A 19,621-nucleotide genomic window follows, 5' to 3' on the forward strand; every position below is an offset into this window, starting at 1 on the left:
TAGTCACTAGATCAAGCTAAGGAGAATGTCATTTTTATAATATTGAGACTGTCCAAACACATGGTTTCACTATTTATTTCATTATTAGTATTTTTCAAAAAATCTGAATTATTTTCTGCACAAAGAGCTTATGTATATTTTCTTAGATTTGCTTTTAGGAATTATATGCTGTTTTGTGATAACAAATGATGTCTCTATAAAATTATTTTCTTTTCCTTAGTGACTTTTGCTAATTTACAGAAATGCAGCTGACTTTTATGTATCAGTTTGGCATCTCACAACTTCACCAAGCTCTTACTTGGTCAGCTCCTGTTTAATGTCTTTCTGTTTTCTGTCTTTATTTGTAGTGTTCTTTACGAACTTCCTGAGATTATTTAGAAGTTATACTTGAATACATATTGTCCTGGTGGTGGAACAGAAACATCGTCAAACATTGACCTGCAGGAAAGTGGTCTACGTCAAGTGGGTTGCATAAAAAACCCTAATGAATGAAAGTCCTGACACAGGGGAGGCCAAAGGAGGCCCATATTACTGTTTTCTTCTATTTCATGGCTTTGAAAAAAAGTAATTCCTACTACTGACAGGTTTTGATTTTGATTTTCTGCTTTTTATAGGAAGTTTTTATGGATGTTGAATTCTTTTTGTTGTTGTTGTTCACGATTACTGATGTTAGATGTTTTTGAACAAGAGGTAGCCATTGGCTGTATAGGATGGATGGCTTGGGTAACTTACTTTATGTCTTGGTTCAGGAAAGCCTTCTCTGGCTCCACTGAAATTCACTTTCTTTAATAAGTTCTGCCTCTTGTGGTTGTCATTTTGACCCGTCATCCTCTGCTTCTTTGCTTCTGAGTTGTTTCTCCAGGGTTCTTTTTCCCTCCATCATGGACAAACTTCTTTCCAAGGGGCCTCTCTCTATTGCATAAGTGGTTCCTTCCTAAGAACCTTCTCTGGTTCTTTACACTTTTTCACACCCTTCTTTTGATTCTTCTGGCTCCAGCACTCTGATCCATCAGGTTTTTTGGTGCGACCCACAAAAGGTAGACCACTCTCCTTTTACAGGTCAATGTTTGATGACATTTATATTCCAACACCACTAGGACCCTGAGGCACTTCCCTTTTTATTCCATGCTGTCACTCTGGTTTGGCTCAGGATCTAATTCTGCTGATCTGTGATCTTTCTTTGATCACTTACATGTAAATCGAGGGTTTTAGTAATGTCTTCTTGTTATGTTGTAGACATCGGTGATGGGTTTTTTAATGTGCTTTCTTTGTTGATCTCTATGGGTTTCTGGAAGATGGGGAGAGAAATTTAAATTCAGACAGTTGCCATTACTTTGTAGGAATCGGTCTTCAGGCAAAAGAAAATTGTTTTGTAAATTAATCCTTATCTAGATGCTAAAATACAGTTACTCTTCAGATCTTATCTGTTGCTATAGAGGCTTTTCTGTTTTTTAAACATGAATAATCAGTTCTATTTTTAATTTCATTGCTGCTGTATTCTTTGATTAATTGGTCCATGCATCCTTATCTTTATTATGAACTTGGGTATGGGTTGTTTATTTCTATGATTATAAACCTATAATAAGTCATTTGAGGAGCTTTTTGAAAACATAGATTTTGGAAGAGTAGATTCTGATAATATATGTTTGACAAAATTTGTCATTTGATGCCAGTGGTGTACTTCAGGGTAAAAACCGTTCTAGCTTGAAGTCATGGTTACTGTTGTATTTATATTCTTGTACATTTTGAGGTTATCTCTGTTGTAAATTGTAACTTTAAGATGTCAGGAGATTAGAATTCCATGATAATGATTTTTTTTTAAAGATCTTATTTATTTATTTGTCGCAGAGAGAGAGAGAGAGAGAGAGAGAGAGAGAGAGAGAGAGAAAGCACAAGCAGGGGAGGCAGCCAGCAGAGGGAGAAGCAGGCTCCCCGCTGAGCAGGGAGACTGATGTGGGACTTGATCCTAGGACCCTGGGATCATGACCTGAGCTGAATGCAGATGCTTAACTGACTGAGCCATCCAGGCATCCCTTTGATAATGACTTTTAATTATCACTTCACTTGTGAACAAAATAGTTGGGGTAATAATCGGTGTTTCTAGTTTATCATACAGTATATATTCATTCAATAAATACTTCCTTGAAAGGCTACTACAGATTAGGTATTGTGCTAGTTACCAGGAATACAAAACTGAGACATGATTATCTTTGCACTTGTTGTGCATAAAGACTGATAAACACTTAGAATGTGCTGTGAGAGACACATGGGATACTTGAGGAGCTCGGTTAGAGGGAGGGATCAGGTCCATTGTGCCCCTTCCTCCCTCTTACCCTCCTTCCATCCTTTCTTCTTAATGCATATTTATTGGCACCCATCACCTGCCTGGCCCTTTGGTGGATGCTAGGGATAGATGGGTTGTGACAGTCATAGTCTGTTTTCAGAGTTTGCACTCTTTTACAGAAGACAGATGTTCGATTGTAGAAGGGTACTCTCTGAGTAGGAGGAACTTAATTAAATTTCTTGGGGAAGAGTCTTGAGTAAGTGAACCCTAGGATGAAGTTGGGAGAATGAGTTCATAGGTTGCAAAGACTCAGATTTGAGAGAGAAGGTAGTGCTTTTCAAGGTAAGGCAAGTCGTTTAGTGTCCGTGGAATACAGGGTATACTGAGGGGGTACATGAGCCTGAAAGGCAGATACAGGAGGAGTCCCAAAGGAATTCTCTATTCTGGTAAATATTCTGGAGGTGAATGTCAGGATTCATGCTCTGAACCTGCCTGGCTGTATAGTAATGAAATGGAGACCTGAAAGCTGATTAGGTAGGGGTTAGAGGGGCACAGAGTGGTGCCTAGAGGTGGAGAGGCACAGGAAGACTACCATACTTCAGTAATGTAAGTCAGCCAGGGTCCTGGGGGTATAAAACATGTTGGGAGGAGTAGTGTAAACGAAGCTGGGTGGTTAGGCTGTAAGAGGGTCATGAAGGTGCATTTCTGTCTGTAAAGGAGTCTAGGTTTTATTTTTATTTGTTAGTGGGCTACCAAAAGCATATCATACGATACCCATTCTAAAACACAAACTAAATATTAAGATACATAGAAAACATTTTGTATAGCAGCTTAATTCTATATTTTATCAAATAATAATTAAAATGCAAAAATTAAAACTCAAAAATATAATTAATAATTAACACAATTATTAATTTCTATCTCAAATTTTCAGATAGAAAATCCTCGATACCTGAGACAGAAGCCAATCCCAGTTTCTCTGGTAGGTGGGAATGTCATTGGCCTTTTCTATGGACAGATTTTTTTTTTTAAGACCTTATTTATTCATTGAAGGAGAGTGAGTGAGAAAGAGAGTGCATGCACAAGTGCGGGGAGGGGCAGAGGGAGAGAGAATCCCAAGCGGACTCCACAATGAGCATGGAGCCCCAGGACCCTGAGATCATGAACCTGGGCTGAAATCAAGAGTCAGGTGCTCAACCCACTGAGCCACCTAGGCGCCCCCTTATGGACAGGTACTTTTAAATAAAGTAATTGTTAGGTCATTCACGGAAAAGAACAAAAGTCTACATTATGAAGCATAATAGTCTTATGAATCCTATCACTTGCAAGTTAATAAATCGCCTTTTTCTCCTATGTCAGTATTATTTTGGTGTGAACTTCAGGCAATTTAGTTTCCTTTTTGGTTAATGATAAGGCAGGCCAAAAAGGTATTGAATAACTCTTATTCATTCAACAGATGACTCCCAAATTCAGTCTGAGAAAATCCAGCAGTTTCCATGATGATCATCTCTTCTCTCGAATGCATGAGAAGGAGGTAGGATTGAAGTATTTCTGAGTATCAAATAATGAACACAGTTTTTGTATTTTTTATCATATGAGTTTTCAGGTCTGAATAATTATGCATGGGAGGGAGAGGTTGTCTTTGGTACAAATGTAAAATAATGATGCAGGGTAGGCAAGTCTTGTTTTTCTGGGTTTTGTGTGTGTGTGTGTGTGTGTGTGTGTGTGTGTGTGTACATCTCCCACTTTCTGCAAGTGCTGAGGGGACTGTCTCCTGACCATCCATTCCTGCGTGTCAGGGCCTGGGGAGAAGACAGGTTTCAGAAGCAGTGTCTTTGACCTCAGGGAATCCCTCCAGCCTGCCTTTATCTCAACCTGATTTTAATGTAACTTTCTAGTTTTGCTATTCTTACTGTTTCTACTATTTAAATTGATCTGCAGAATTAAGCTATGCTATGGTTGATATATAACATAATATACTGTCTTTTTTGGTCATTGGAAAATAGAATTATCCAAGAAGCAGTATTGTTTATTGGTTGAAAGTATAAACTATGGAGTCAAGAATACTTGGATTTAAGTCCTACTTATTTGCTGTGTGAAAACAGGCAGATACTTGCCCTCTCTGAGACCCAGTTTCCTTGTCTAATTTGGGAGACACCTGCTTTACAGGATTAGTATGAAGATTTTATGGTCTGTGAGTACCTGTACGCTTCACACATAGTAGACATGAAATGAAGGTTAATTTGCTTTATGATTTTCTTTTTAAAATTTCTGTTCTAGGAAATCTGAAAATCATCATTATTTTTATTTTTGCTTTTGACACTAGTAAAACACTTTGGTCATCTGTGTGGTGTGATAGAAGACTGTCAGATTAGGAATCTGAAAAACTATGTCCTTAATTTGTTTTACCATTCTGTAGTCATATTAGCCAGGGAAGTCAAGAATATTAGTTTAGTTTTTGCTTAAATAGAGGGTAATTATTGATTTCACAGGGTCATTACCAAAATTAATGAGAATAAGGAGTATGTATGGAACTTGTAAATTATAGTTTAAATGTGCAAATGTGAAAGATGTTATTGGACTTAATGTTTCTAATAAATTTAATTAAATAATTTTATTTTTCATTATTTTTTTCTTTCATTTTAATGAGGATGCTTCTAAGAATTTCTAAACTTTAATTTCAGTTTGGTGATTTTCAACATGAAAGGGTTTTCTCATCACCCTATTTATAAAATATCACAAAGGACATTGATTTTTTTTTTTTTTTTGCTTAGATATTCCAAACAATAGCGTGAGCATATAATTTGTTTTTTGTTGATAATGGAAGAGGAAAGGCAGTTTTTTCTTTTAACTTTAAATCTGGTGGAATTATTGCTGCTGATCTCAGTACTATTTGTCATGAATTTCGTGGTTCCAGTTTAAGGCATGTGGGGTTTTGTTTCTTGGTGCAATCTTAGTGTTTAAAAAAACTGTTGAAATAAAAAACAACTACATTTTAAAAAGCCTTTGAGGAAAATACTTCTCTATATAGACACATCTTTTGAGCTCTTATTTTGAATTTCTTTCTTTTCTGAATTGTCACTAATTGTTTTTACGAGTCATTCCAAGTCATTCCCAACCACTTTTCTTTTTACTTTTGTTTTGTACTAATTCTTAGTGTTGAGGCTGCTTACCATAGAATAATTAAAATAATTGAAAGGAAGTACTGGCTTTTTGAATCTTTTGGGGGTCTTTGATGAGTTAATATCTTTATTCTTTATGATGACACCTTGGGTCAGGCATGAACATACCAGTGCGACCCACATATGTGTTGAGTGAGAGAAAAAAGCGTTTAAAGCTATCATGTATTACATCAGAAATTCATTTTTAAATGTGTGTGGCTTTATTTTTTTCCACACCCTTATGTTTTTGTTTTTCTTTTTGGCCTACTACAGGAATATTTTTGGCATCATTGAGAGGTTTGCATGTAAACATCAACTTACTTCATATCCTAAAATATATCCAGTGCATATATTTTGGCTAAAATAGTCCTTTGTGCAATTACATAGTTGTTTTGGACTTTCTTATGAAATTTTCGTTTATCGTATTTTTTTCCATACTAAAATATTTAAAGTATATGCTGAGCTACCCCCGTATGAGAATTATCTTAGTTTCATCTTTCTTTTAAAGTGCCATTTATGAATATAAAATAATTTGTGGATTTTTATTGAAGAAATTTTGGAAAATATAGTCATATGTAAAGAAGGAAGTAAAAATCACCAATAAAACCAACTCCTAGAAATAAAAACACTGGCAAAATATTGTATTGCCTTTTAGTTTTTTCTTTATGTATCCCATAAATCTAAATTCTTCCTTAGAAATTTGAGATGATACAGTATTTTTTTGTATAATTTGAGTAATTTTCATTCTGTTAAATTTTGTTCCTAAGCATCTATTTTTAATGGCTGAAACATATTTCAAATTATGGAAGTATCCCCAGTTAATTTAACTTATCCTTATTGTTGGGAATAGAGATTTTTATGTACTTTCACTAATATAAATAATCCTGGGAAGACGAGCCTTAATCTCTCTATCTTTAGGTGCATCTCTAAATATTTCCTTGGGGTATTGAATTATATCTTAAAACATGATAAAATTGAAATGATGGATTTCTGTAAGTTTAGTATCATTAGCAATTTTACTTCTAGAATAAAAATTAACACAAGCCCATTGAAAATTGTATGTTACTATAAGATACAAGTAAGGAATATACTATGTGCAAAAATGAGAATGAAAATAAAAAGACAAAGATAGGGGCACCTGTCGGTTAAGCATCTGCCTTCAGCTCAGATCATGATCTCAGGGTCCTAGAATTGAGGCCTGCATTGGACTTTCTGGTCATTAGGGAGTCTGCTTCTCCCTTTTACTCTCCCTCTGTGCTCTCTCTCTCTCAAATAATAAATAAAATCTTAAAAAAAAGACAAAGATAAACAGGAGCCATTTGAAGGCGGAGGAAGTAGCAATTTATATTGCCTTTGTAAATACATAAATACTAATTATATTTTGTAATACAAACATGTATTTGCTTTTTTAATATTCTCATATTTGAAATAGAAAATACCAGTCATATTGTCTTATTATTTTTGTCTGTTTTCCAGAGATATTTTTCTAACTTGGATTTTTTCCTAAGTTTAAATACATAGTTATATTGTGATATGCATAGTTATCCTTTAGGATAATCTTATGTCCACTTGCTTAAGTCACTTTTATTAAATATTTACTTGTGGATATGATGATATATGGTTTTCTGTTTTGAAGTTCGGTAGAACCTTGCATGTCTGTGTAAGAAAACCCTGGTGTGTCTTTTGCATCTTCTCATCTAAAAATGCTTTTGTTGGGGCACCTGGTTGGCTCAGTGGGTTGAGCCTCTGCCTTTGGCTCAGGTCATGATCCCAGAGTCCTGGGATGGAGCCCTGTGTTGGGCCCTCTGCTCAGCGGGGAGCCTGCTTCCCTGTCTCTGCCTGCCTCTCTGTCTACTTGTGATCTCTGTCTGTCAGGTAAATAAATAAAATCTTAAAAAAAAAAAATTAAAAAAAATGTTTTTGTTGGGGCACCTGGGTGGCTCAGTGGGTTAAGCCTCTGCCTTCAGCTCGGGTCATGATCTCAGGGTCCTGGGATCAAGTCCCATGTCGGGCTCTCTGCTCGGCAGGGAGCCTGCTTCCCCACCTTTCTCTGCCTGCCTCTCGTCCTACTTGTGATCTCTCTCTGTGTGTCAAATAAATAAATAAAATCTCAAAAAAAAATCTTTAAAAATGCTTTGTTGTTGCTGGGTGGTGTTTTAAAAATAATGAAGAGCATTGTTTAAAATGAGTTTATTTTATTTTAAATTGAAATATGAAATTAAAGATGTAATCTTCATTTTCTCAACATCTAACCCTCTTCCTTCAGAGGTAATCATAACTAAAAATTTAGTGTATATTCTCTTTAAAATTTTGTAGGAATAGCTTATTTTTCAATACAAATAATATCATAAGCATTGCTTTAGTTTGTTTTTTTAACTTAAATATATAGTTTGATAATATTTCTATGTAGAAATTGTCTTTATTTCTTTTAAATAGTTACACTGTATTTTACTTTACTGCTATACCAGTATTATAGTAATATAGTTTCTGATTGAGCTATATAAGTTATGTATTATGCTGTAATAGTGTTTGAGGAACATCCCTATGTATATCTTTGTGTATGATTTGCTTCTTTTTTTTGGGGTGGTGGAAGGGACAGAGGGAGGGAGAGAATCCTCAAGTGGATTTCACAGCAAGCACGAGGCCCCACGCAGGGCTCGATTCCACCACCCTGAGATCATGAGCTGAGCTGAAATAAAAAGTTGGAGGTTTAACTACCCAGGTGCCCCTCGCATACTTATTCTTATATGATCCATTCTGTGAAATGGAATTGCTCGTTCACAGGGTTGCACACTTAAATTTTTTATTGTCATCATCAGATTGCCCTTCAAATAAGATTCTGTGTGTATGGCTGCCGGTGTAGGAAGAATGGGAGAGTGATGATTAAGGGATATGAGAATTCTTTTGTGGAGTGCTAAAAATGTGCTGAAATTAGATTGTGAGTGAGGATGGTTGCCTAATTCTCTGATACAGTAAAAGCTGTTGAATTGTTACTTTATTTTTTTTTTTAAAGATTTTATTTATTTATTTGACAGACAGAAATCACAAGTAGACAGAGAGGCAGGCAGAGAGAGAGAGAGGGAAGCAGGCTCCCTGCTGAGCAGAGAGCCCGATGCGGGCCTCGATCCCAGGACCCTGAGATCATGACCTGAGCCGAAGGCAGCGGCTTAACCCACTGAGCCACCCAGGCGCACGAATTGTTACTTTAAATAGGTGAATATTATGGTGTGGGAATTATGTGTATTTCAACAAAGCTATTATTTTTTTTTTTAAAGATTTTATTTATTTATTTGACAGAGAGAGAGAGACAGTGAGAGAGGGAACACAAGCAAGGGGAGTGGGAGAGGGAGAAACAGGCTTCCCACTGAGCAGGAAGCCCTATGTGGGGCTCTATCCTAGGACCCTGGGATCATGAGCTGAGCTGAAGGCAGAGGCTCAACCCACTGAGCCACCCAGCTACGCCCTTCATTAAAGCTATTAAAAAAGATTATGTCTGCTTATATTTGCACCAATAGTGTATGAGAAATGTCTGTTTTTCTCATTTCATCAACATTCAATTCTAAACATTTTTCATTGTTGTTGACATGAAAAATAGTATCTTGTTTTGATATTTACATTTATCAAAATGAGAATGAACATATTTTTTGTCTGTTTTAATTTTACTTTTAGGAGCTGTCCTTTCTTATAGTTTCCCATGTTTTCGTTGAATTGTTTGTCTTCATTGTGATTCCTGAGCAATTTTTTTTCCTTTTCTTTTCTTTTTTTTTTTTTTTTTAAGGGAGTCTCAGATCTCTTCTGATTACACCTCTTGGTATTTCCTGCTCTCTCTTTTTTTTAAAGATTTTATTTCCTCATTTGAGATAGAGCATGATGAACATGAGCACAAGTTGGGGAAGGAGCAGAGGGAGAAGGAGGCTCAATCCCAGGACTAAGCCACCCTTCCTGAGCAATTTCTATGTTAAAGAATTCCGGTCCTGGGGCGCCTGGGTGGCTGAGTCAGTTAAATGACTGCCTTTGGTTCAGGTCATGATCTCAGGGTCCTGGGATTGAATCCTGCATTGGACTCCCTGCTCAGTGGGGAGCCTACTTCTCCCTCTACCCCGCCGCCCCGTTCATGCTGTCTCTCTCTCTCTTTCTCTCTCTCAAATAAATAAATAAATAAAATCTTAAAAAAAAAAAAAAAAAGAATTCCAGTCTGTGTCATATATCTTGCAAGCATTTTTCTCTATGTCTTTGGTTTATTTGTATTGTTTTGTTTAAAGGTTTTATTTATTTGACAGAGAGTGAGAGATCACAAGTAGGCAGAGAGGCAGGCAGAGAGAGAGGGGGACAGCTCTCTGCTGAGCAGAGAGCCCGATGCGGGGCTTGATGGGGGGCTCGATGTGGGGCTCCATCCCAGGACCCTGGGATCATAACCTGAGCTGAAGGCAGCGGCTTTAACCCACTGAGCCATCTAGGCACTCCTGGTTTTTGTTTTTGTTTTTTTTTTAAATGCAAGTTTTCTCTTAAAAGCTGGATCTATCAGTCTTTTCTCTATGGCTTCTGGTTTTTGTATCATACCTAGAAAAACACTTTTTGTTCTAAGATTATGAAAAAAATTAACTCATGTTTTTGCCTCTCCTTAAATCTTATTTTTGTATTTAAATTTCAGATCTATTTCAGAGGCTTTTTTCCTGAGTAGTGATGGTAATGTAGGGCTGTCAATTTTAAGGTCTACAATAAAAAATTAGGAGGTTTTAATGTTTAAGTTAAAGAAGGCAGGTAGTATATAGAGAATTGATTGATATGAAATTTTATGCATATTACAGAGTTCATCTGTGTCATGAAGCATTCAATGAAGGACTTGATTCTGTTTAAACTTTAGAGAGTCCTGAAATAATTAATTAGTCTTAAGAAATAAAACTTTAAAAAAATACAACTTTCATTTTAAATTTATAATTGTGTGGTAAATACCATGGATGTTGCATGAGTAATATTTGCAGTATTATTTTATTACAGTTAAAAACTGATAGGTTTTTTTTGTGCTTAAAAATATGTATACCCATAAGCTATTTAAAAATGTTCTTTTACAAAAATGTTCTTTTAAATTTCCAATTAATTTTGGGCATTACGGGAAAACATGTTCAGAGACAGTGATCCTTATTTTAACTTTAGCCTGTCATTCACAAACTCACTTGAACTTGTTTGCCTTTGTAATTGCTAACACATTTCCTGTGATATCTACATCACAGAGTTCTGTGACAGTGAGCATCATTAAGCAGTGGGTTTTTTCTTTAGTATTCTTAAAAAAGATTTCTCACATAGATTAAGTCATTTGGAAAACCGTTGTCACTGAAAATGAAGTAAGAAACAACACAACAAGGGAGATCTGTTTTCAGAGCAACCATCAGTTTTCAGAGAGCAGATGGTAGAAATTGCTCTTTTTGTGAAGTAAAATAGAAAATTTCCTTTGAACATCACCTTCACTTATATTGAACATTGTTACTTATTGTGTAAAAAGGGATGTTGCTTCCTTCTCATATGTGATGCCGATTAGGCATTTTTACCTTTGTGAATCTGCTAATTAAATATAGAATTTAAATAAATACAAGATAGCAAAATTTACACTATTGACCTAATAAATGAAAAAATTGATATTTTCAAACATTTCATATGAATATAAATTCAGATTCACACAGTCTCACAAAATATAATAGTCATACAAAGGAATACCATTGTAAAAAACACCCAGGCAAGGAATTAGATCGTTGCTAATATTCCAGAAGCCTGCTGTCTGACCCTTCCCAAACATATTGTTTCCATCTTCTTTCGCAGTAACTACTGGGGCACCTGGGTGGCTCAGGTGGGTAAGTGGCCAACTCTTGATTTCAGCTCAGGACATGCTCTTGGAGTCCTAGGATCGAGTCCTGCATCCAGCTTGGTGCTCAATGAGGAGTCTGCTTAAGGATTCTCTCTCTCCTCCCTATGGCCTTCCCCCTACTCATGTGTGGGCTCTTTCTCTCCAATAAATAAAGAAGTCTTTAAAAAGAGCAGCTACTATCCTGATTTTGATTTTTCTGATGATAATTTACCTCCTTTGTTTTTAAAGTTGATCTTACCACCAATGCCAGCCTCCTTAAAAGTGAAAATATTTTTATTTTAGTAGGTTTTAAATTTCATGTAAATAGTACGAGACTTTATATATTCTCTTTTTTTTTTTTTTTAAGATTTTACTTATTTATTTGACAGAGATCACAAGTAGGCAGAGAGGTAGGCAGAGAGAGAGGCAGAGAGCCTGATGCGGGGCTTGATCCCAGGACCCTAGGATCATGACCTGAGCTGAAGGCAGAGGCTTTAACCCTCTGAGCCACCCAGGCGCCCCTAGACTTTATATATTCTATCACTTCTTTTGTTCAGTAGTAGATTGGTGAATCTGCCATTATCATCGCTGTTATGCCATCTAGATTTCTATTAAATGACTCGGCCACTTTTCCTCTCCATTTTATGGATGAGTCTATTCTAATTTTTGGCTTTTACAAACAGTAATTGTATGGACAGTCTTGTACATGTGTCCTGACAAATGTGTGAGAGTTTCTCTGGGTAGCGGAGCACTTCTCAAAGTGCTGTCCATGAGCCCGCAAGACTCTTTTATGAGGTCTGTGAGGTCAAAACTTGTAATGATATTTAAATGTTATGTAATGGTATTTAATGTTTTTGTAACAATATTTTGTAATGATACTTAAATGTTATTTATCTTTTTACCATGTTGACGATGGTGCAGATGCAATGCTGGGTGAACCTGTATCTTGGCCCAAATCAAGGCAGTGGCACCACATCGTTCTTTTGGTGGTTCTATTCTGCAGGGCCACACGGTCACAGGGGAAAAGAAATGAACAATTTTACTTAGGAATGTTTCTGATGAAACAAGCCATGAAACTCTTTATTTTATTAAATCAGATATGCATTCTTTTTGATCCCGAGCGAAGGAATGGAGCTTTGCAAAGAGAACTTAACGTTGCATACTGAAGGATGAAGGCTGCCCAGAAGAAACATGCTTGTGTGATTCTGTGAGTTAGGAGCTGTTGCTGTTTTTGCAGAAGATTGTTTTTATTTGAAAGAATGACTGACGAACAGTGGTCATTCAGACTTGGATATCTGGCAGACATTCTCTGAAAAACAAACAAAATGAACCTGTCTCATTGTGAGCTTGAGAGCTTTCTAAGACTAAGACTTTTACTAAGACTTTTCTGATGAGAATGAGCATTGATATTAACCAATGTGAAGTTTCAGTATTGTACTACGAAATTTTCCATATTTGGAAATCTACATAACTCATTGAACTGATGTTTTCCAAATGAGTAATCCATGCTGTCCTGACATCACACAGGTTAAAAAGTCCATTCCACATTCAGGGTAGACCAGCAGAACTTACTGTGACAGAGCATGACAAGTTTCAGATTCCACAGCGCAAGTAACTTTAAAAATCTAATACTTGTGAGAGGCAATCCACAATTATCTGAAAAGGTTGCTGAAATGCTTTTTCCCTTTCAAACTACATATTTATGTAAGGAAGTATTTAAGGAAGAACGAATTCCAGTATTATACATATTCTTTGAGCTAGTAGAGGAGGAGGGACTACTTCTCAATTCATTTTATGGGATAGACCTGACACCAAAACCGGAAGAGAAAAAAATTAAATATCAGTAAAAATAAAAACTTAATAACAAAATTTATTATCAATACACTGAGAAAAGATTTTTAGTTAATAAATGACGCTGGTACAATCTTTCATTTACCTGGAAGAAAATAAAATTAGATCATCGTCCTTTAAAAACAAAAAGAAACAAAAACAAATTCTGGATGTACTGAACAATCTGTAAAGGCCCAAACAAAAAGCCTCAAGACAACAGAAATCTTGCAAATAAAATAAAACTCTAGGAACCAGAAGATCTTTCTGACCTAAAACTTTTCCAAACCCAGGACATATGAAATAAATGATAGCAGTATTCGATTCAAGTGAAATAAAAGGCTTTGTGTAGTAAAAAAAAAAAATAACAACAAACAAGATCAGTAGAAATATAATAGATTTGGGGATAATATTTAGGACAGGCTATGTGTTAACGCATATAGCACACCAGGAGGTCCTACTGACCGACAGACAGAAATTTGGATCATTTTTGCCCTTGCTTCCCTTGCCAAAATTGTGACAGGACATTTTCCAGAACAGATTCTTATAGACTCAGAATGTGTGAAAAGGGGCTAAGAGTAGTTTTCAGGGGAATCCAAGTCAGAGTAGTAAAGAGGTAATCACTCTTTTGGGAGAAAGAGAAATTTACTTTACTTTTATTTTATTTTATATTTCTTATATTTTATTTTATTCTATTTATTTTATTTTATTTTATTTTATTTTTTGCCATAGGGGAAGAGACATTTATTCTGCCCTGTAAGCACCTGAATTTACCTTTACCAGAGGGCAAAATCCAGTAACATGTATCCATCATGGACTCATCCACCTGTCTTCCGAGAATCTATAGCCACCCAAGCCCTGATGTGTAGGACGCATGTATGAGAATTATTTTGTGGTGGTGTTTGGATTAGAAAAATACTGAAAGTATGGTGAATTTGCATTAAGGGAACAAATTTTGTTTCCATTAGGGAATAGGTAGTAATAATGTAAAGGAATGAATAGAATCTACAGCAGGTTTTTTTTTTTTTTTTTTTTTTTTGCTTTTTGTTGTTGTTGTTTTTAAGATTTTATTTATTTGTTTGACAGACAGAGATCACAAGTGGGCAGAGAGGCAGGCAGAGGGGGCGGGGGGAAACAGGCTCCCCACCGAGCAGAGAGCCTGACTCGGGGCTGGATCCCAGGATGCCAGGACCATGACCTGAGCCGAAGGCAGAGGCTTCAACCCACTGAGCCACCCAGGCACCCCTACAGGAGGTGTTTTAAGAGGGATTTCCATGAGATGTGCAGAGAGAAAAGTGAGATGCAGAAAAAATATATTTGTGTAAAACATTCATAATAAAACAATATATACTGCTGAAGGTATAGTGGTTTAAAGAAGGGAATTTGGTTTAACTCACACTTAACAGCCCAGGGTATGTAGGGAGTGCTTTGCTCTGTGACATCATCGGGGACCCAGGCTCCTGGGGTAGCTCTGCCATCTTCAGTGTGTGACTGCGGTCTCTGGGTCTGAGGGGGTGGTTGCTTGCTGGTACCTTCTCTTTTAAGAGTCATCCTTCAGAAAGAAAGAGAGCGCGAAAAGAAAGCCACCTTATTTTAGATATCCAGTCAAAGTTGCCTGCAGCATTTCTGTCCCAGTACCGCCCTCAACCATGGCTAGTCACGTGGTCACTTGCAGCCTCTGGTGGTACAGCCCAGCCCAAATTTGGTGGTGGAGGGGACTCAAAGAAAGGAAAGGAAGACAGATATCTGAGGACACTGGCAGTCTGTGCTATAAAACCCCTTCCTGGTGTATGCCTGTGTATGTTTGTATGTGAGCTGTGAACATGGCAGGAGCTATGCAGATGTACTAGGTTGTTATTAAGGGATACATCATGGGGGTATTAACACTTCAGAAGGACATGGGGAGGAGAGGGAGAGAGTCAAATAAAAAGTGAACACCAAAGAGTGCAGAGAAGCTAAACAAAAATAAAAAAAAAAAACCTCAGTATAGAATAGGATTGGGATTATGTTTGTGTTGCATGTAAATTATGTTTGTGTATGATACATAGCAAAATATAAAAATTAGAAGAAAAGTACCAGTATGCACTGTGTATGTTTAAATACCACTTCTTCTCTGACTGTAAAGAGTTCTGAGGAGCCTAGAAATGACTTCGGATAATGCCGTCCATCTCTAAGCCCCATGGATCAGGTAGCAAGAGAGATAGATGCATTGTTCTTTGTGCTGTGTTTAGAAATAAGCACAGTGTGTAACAGTTGGCATTATGAAATACTACAAGTGAACATTTTGAGAGTAGGGTGGTACACTGGAGGTGTTAATCAGGAAAAATCTTAATTATCAACACATGATGATATCTATCCCCTGACTAGTATAACAATTCTCTAAAAAATGGTTGTAACAATTAAGCATCTGAGTTAGTACAGTGATGATTACTTTAGAAACAACCTCTTCTGCAGTTTGCTGCGGTGATTGTCGAGATGTAGAAAGTGGGAGGAAGCAAAGCCATCATGCGGTTGTGCGGCTTTGGAAATCGCTGGGCCGTGCACATGGTTGACATCAGCAGTGTGTTTGAGCTTTTCTGCCTTACAGTTGACTTACTGTGTACTTGCCGTAAATAAAGGCAGCCAATATTTCCAAGTATGACATTTTCTGCTTCCTGGAAAACTCGTAGTTTGTCGAGTTTTTCTCTGTATCAGAATAAATCTTTCTCTTTTTGCATATTTTATTTTTGATATGATTGTGGTAGTTGATCAACATTAAAGCTTTGAAATGACATTAAAAGGAGTTCGTTGGTATTTTAAAATACGTAGCTGATACCTGTTTAAATAACTTCAATACATTTTTTCCTTACAAATTCATTAATAGTTATTATGCCATTTTATTTTGGTATTGTATGGATTTCAGTATCAAATGTTAAAGTTTGCACCTGCAAAACTGCTAATCATAAAAATACCGTTCTGAATAAGAAATTTGCTCTTCTGTAAGAGTCAGTGTTGAATGCCTGAGTGAATAGACTGGTAAGTAGTCCTTGTTTTCTTTAGAAAAAAAAAAAAAAACAACCAACATTGGGGGTAGGAAAAGAATCAATGAAACAAGATGGGATCAGGAGAAAGACAAACCATAAGAGACTCTTAATCTTACAAAACAAACTGAGGGTTGCTGGGGGGAGAGGGTAGGGAGAAGGGGGTGGGGTTATGGACATTGGGGAAGGTATGTGCTATGGGGAATGCTGTGAAGTGTGTAAAACTGGCAATTCACAGATCTGTACCCCTGGGGCTAATAATACATTATATATTAATTTAAAAAATTAAAAAATAAAATAAAATACAAACAGCATCAACAAACTAACCCTTAATTCAAGGCTCATGAGTATTTAGTTAAATAAAATGACAATGGTAATTGTCCTAAAACTTAACTAGTTATACTGTAAGTGGGATATTTTTAAACCCAAGGAAATTCTCTAATCCCAAGTGAGTACCTTCATCAGTTTTATTCACTTGGAAAGAATGTCCAACGTCAGAGCTATTCTTTGAAGCACATACTACAGAGAAAATTAAGCCAAATGGACTTTCTAAATAAAATTTCGTAAGGTCTAAGTACAAATTTTAAGAAATTCTCTTAAAAATAGCCTGGAGGCATGTCCTGTAGAGAGGGAGGCGATCCATTTTCAGATCCTTTGCTTTGGCAGTAGGTTGTCCGTGGAATGTCTTGTCACACATGCCTCGTGTTCCCGTGGCATCGTCTCATTCTCTTGCTGGCTGTATGCTTCTTTTTCTAGAAGCGGGTGGTTTAGCCCTGAGGTGGTGGTTCAAGTAATTGATTGGAACTTCCGGTCCTTTTGCGCAGGGACTTGGTCAGAGGAGGTAAAGCTCTTCTCTTTCCACTTACCCCAACTGATTCTTTGAAGATATTTTTGAAGGGGCAAATGTCTTAGACAGGTATGTTGGTTTCAAACCTAACTCCTTTTACATCAGAGAATCGATAGATGAAAACACGTTGAACAATAGCTGATCTTAGAAATAGCATAAAAGTCCTCGAGTTTCTTATGCATTGCTTTCAGCAGGGCTTCTTTGCCAAGTCTCCTTAATGGCTCCGTCTTCTTACTTGACATCAAAACTTCTATAATTTAGGCTCAGTTTTTCATTTGTCTAAATTTTAAAACTTAACTTTAACATATTCATACTTGTGTACTTATATGTCTGCATAAGTATTGTGCACAAAGAATACAAATGGGACTACAAAGTTTAATTATTTTATTCAGCAAATGTGATGAGAAAAGCCCCTAAAACTTATTTTTCAGGTCCAGGAAAGAAGGAAAGAAAGTACAGTGCAAACCAACTGTGGGCCATGTTGAATACAAAGTGTTACAAGGGATACTGAGGAAGGAAAAGTTGCTGTTTTCTGGGAAGCCTGAGGAAGCTTTCATGGAGGGAATGACATTTGAGCCATGAGATGTGAAAAGGCAAAGAAGACATGAAGCAGGAAGCCAGAGTGTGTGTTTAGCTGCAGCTTGTAGACCTCCTGGCTGATGGTACAGGGAAAAGAAAAGAAGAGGGGGTGTGGTGAAGTGACACATGTATGTTGTTGCCAAGTCAATGCCCAGGGAGCTACTGAAGTTTCCACCTGGCCTTGAATATCGTGACTTGGGGATGTTAAGGGTCAGGGACAAGGAGGAGTAAAGATAAGGGAGTTATTTATATGGAGTGACTATTATTTTGTATCAAATGTTGAATTGTACTAGAACAACCAACAGGAGTTAGCTAGGAGGTAGTAGAAAATAGGAAAGACCTGAGTCCTGGAGATGGAAGGTTGTGACTCACCTGCATGGGAGATTAGAGCTCAATCCGCATAAAATCCCCAAAGGCAGAACGTGTACAGGAATATACTTGTCAGGATATAAAATCAATGCACAGAAATCAGTTGCATTTCTATATACCAACAACAAGACAGAAGAAAGAGAAATTAAGGAGTCAATCCCATTTATAATTGCACCCCAAACCATGAGAAACTAGGAATAAACCTAACCAAAGAGACAAAGAAGCTATACTCAGAAAACTATAAAGTGCTCATGAAAGAAATTGAGGAAGACACAAAGAAATGGAAAAACGTTCCATGCTCATGGATTGGAAGAACAAATATTGTGAAAATTTCTATGCTACCTGAAGCAATGTATATGTTTAATGCAACCCCTATCAAAATACAATCAATTTTTTTAAAGAAATGGAACAAATAATCCCAAGATTTATATGGAACCAGAAAAGACCTCGAATAGCCAGAGGAATGTTGAACAAGACAGCCAAAGTTGGTGGCATCACAATTCCACACTTCAAGCTCTACTACAAAGCTGTCATCATCGAGACAGTATGGTACTGGGGCACCTGGGTGGCTCAGTGGGTTAAGCCTCTGCCTTTAGCTCAGGTCATGACCTCATGGAATAGAGCCCCACATCAGGCTGTTCTCAACAGGGAGCCTGCTTCCCGCCGCCCCCCCCCCCACGCCTGCCTCTCTGCCTACTTGTGATCTCTGTCCAAAAAAAAAAAAAAAGACAGTATGGTACTGGCATGAAAACAGACACATAGATCAATGGAACAGAATAGAGAGCCCAGAAATAGACCCTCAACTGTATGGTCAACTAATCTTTGACAAAGCAGGAAAGAATGTCCAATGGAGAAAAGACAGTCTCTTCAACAAATGGTGTTGGGAAAATTGGACAGCCACATGCAGAAAAATGAAACTGGACCATTTCCTTATACCACACACAAAAATAGACTCAAAATGCATGAAAGACCTCCATGTGAGAAAGTAATCCATCAAAATCCTTGAGGAGAACACAGGCAGCAACCTCTTTGACTTCAGCTACAGCAACTTCTTCCTAGAAACATCGCCAAAGGCAAGGAAGCAAGGCCAAAAATGAACTATTGGGACTTCATCAAGATCAAAAGCTTTTACACAGCAAAGGAAACAGTTAACAAAACCAAAAGACAACTGACAGAATGGAAGAAGATATTTGCAAGCAACATATCAGATAAAGGGCTAATATCCAAAATCTATAAAGAACTTACCAAACTCATCACCCAAAGAACAAATACTCCAATCAAGAAATGGGTAGAGGACACAAACAGACATTTCTGCAGAGAAGACATCCAGATGGCCAACAGACACATGAAAAAGTGCTCCACATCACTCGGCATCAGGGAAATACAAATCCAACCACAGTGAGATACCACCTCACACCAGTCAGAATGACTAAAATTAACAAGTCAGGAAATAACAGATGCTGGTGAGGATGTGGAGAAAGGGGAACCCTCTACACTGTTGGTGGGAATGCAAGCTGGTGCAGCCACTTTGGAAAACAACATGGAGGTTCCTCAGAAAGTTGAAAATAGAGCTACCGTTCAACCCAGCCATCACAATACTGGGTACTTACCCTAAAGATACAAATATAGTCATCTGAAGGGGCACGTGCACCTGAATGTTGATAGCAGCAATGTCCACAATAGCCAAACTATGGA

At 37.1% G+C, this 19,621-nt stretch overlaps 1 protein-coding gene across 1 annotated transcript in view; it reads left to right on the forward strand.

Moving 5' to 3' along the window:
• Positions 1-19,621, forward strand: part of CEP112 (centrosomal protein 112) — a 406,137-nt gene that overhangs the window by 49,289 nt on the left and 337,227 nt on the right. Inside the window, exons 7-8 of the mRNA XM_032319493.1 lie at positions 3,219-3,266; positions 3,741-3,818. Coding sequence (XP_032175384.1) covers positions 3,219-3,266; positions 3,741-3,818 — 126 coding nt within the window. The remainder of the gene's footprint in view (positions 1-3,218; positions 3,267-3,740; positions 3,819-19,621) is intronic.

This window comes from Mustela erminea, chromosome 18, assembly GCF_009829155.1.
Source record: "Mustela erminea isolate mMusErm1 chromosome 18, mMusErm1.Pri, whole genome shotgun sequence".
Lineage (NCBI taxonomy): Eukaryota > Metazoa > Chordata > Mammalia > Carnivora > Mustelidae > Mustela > Mustela erminea.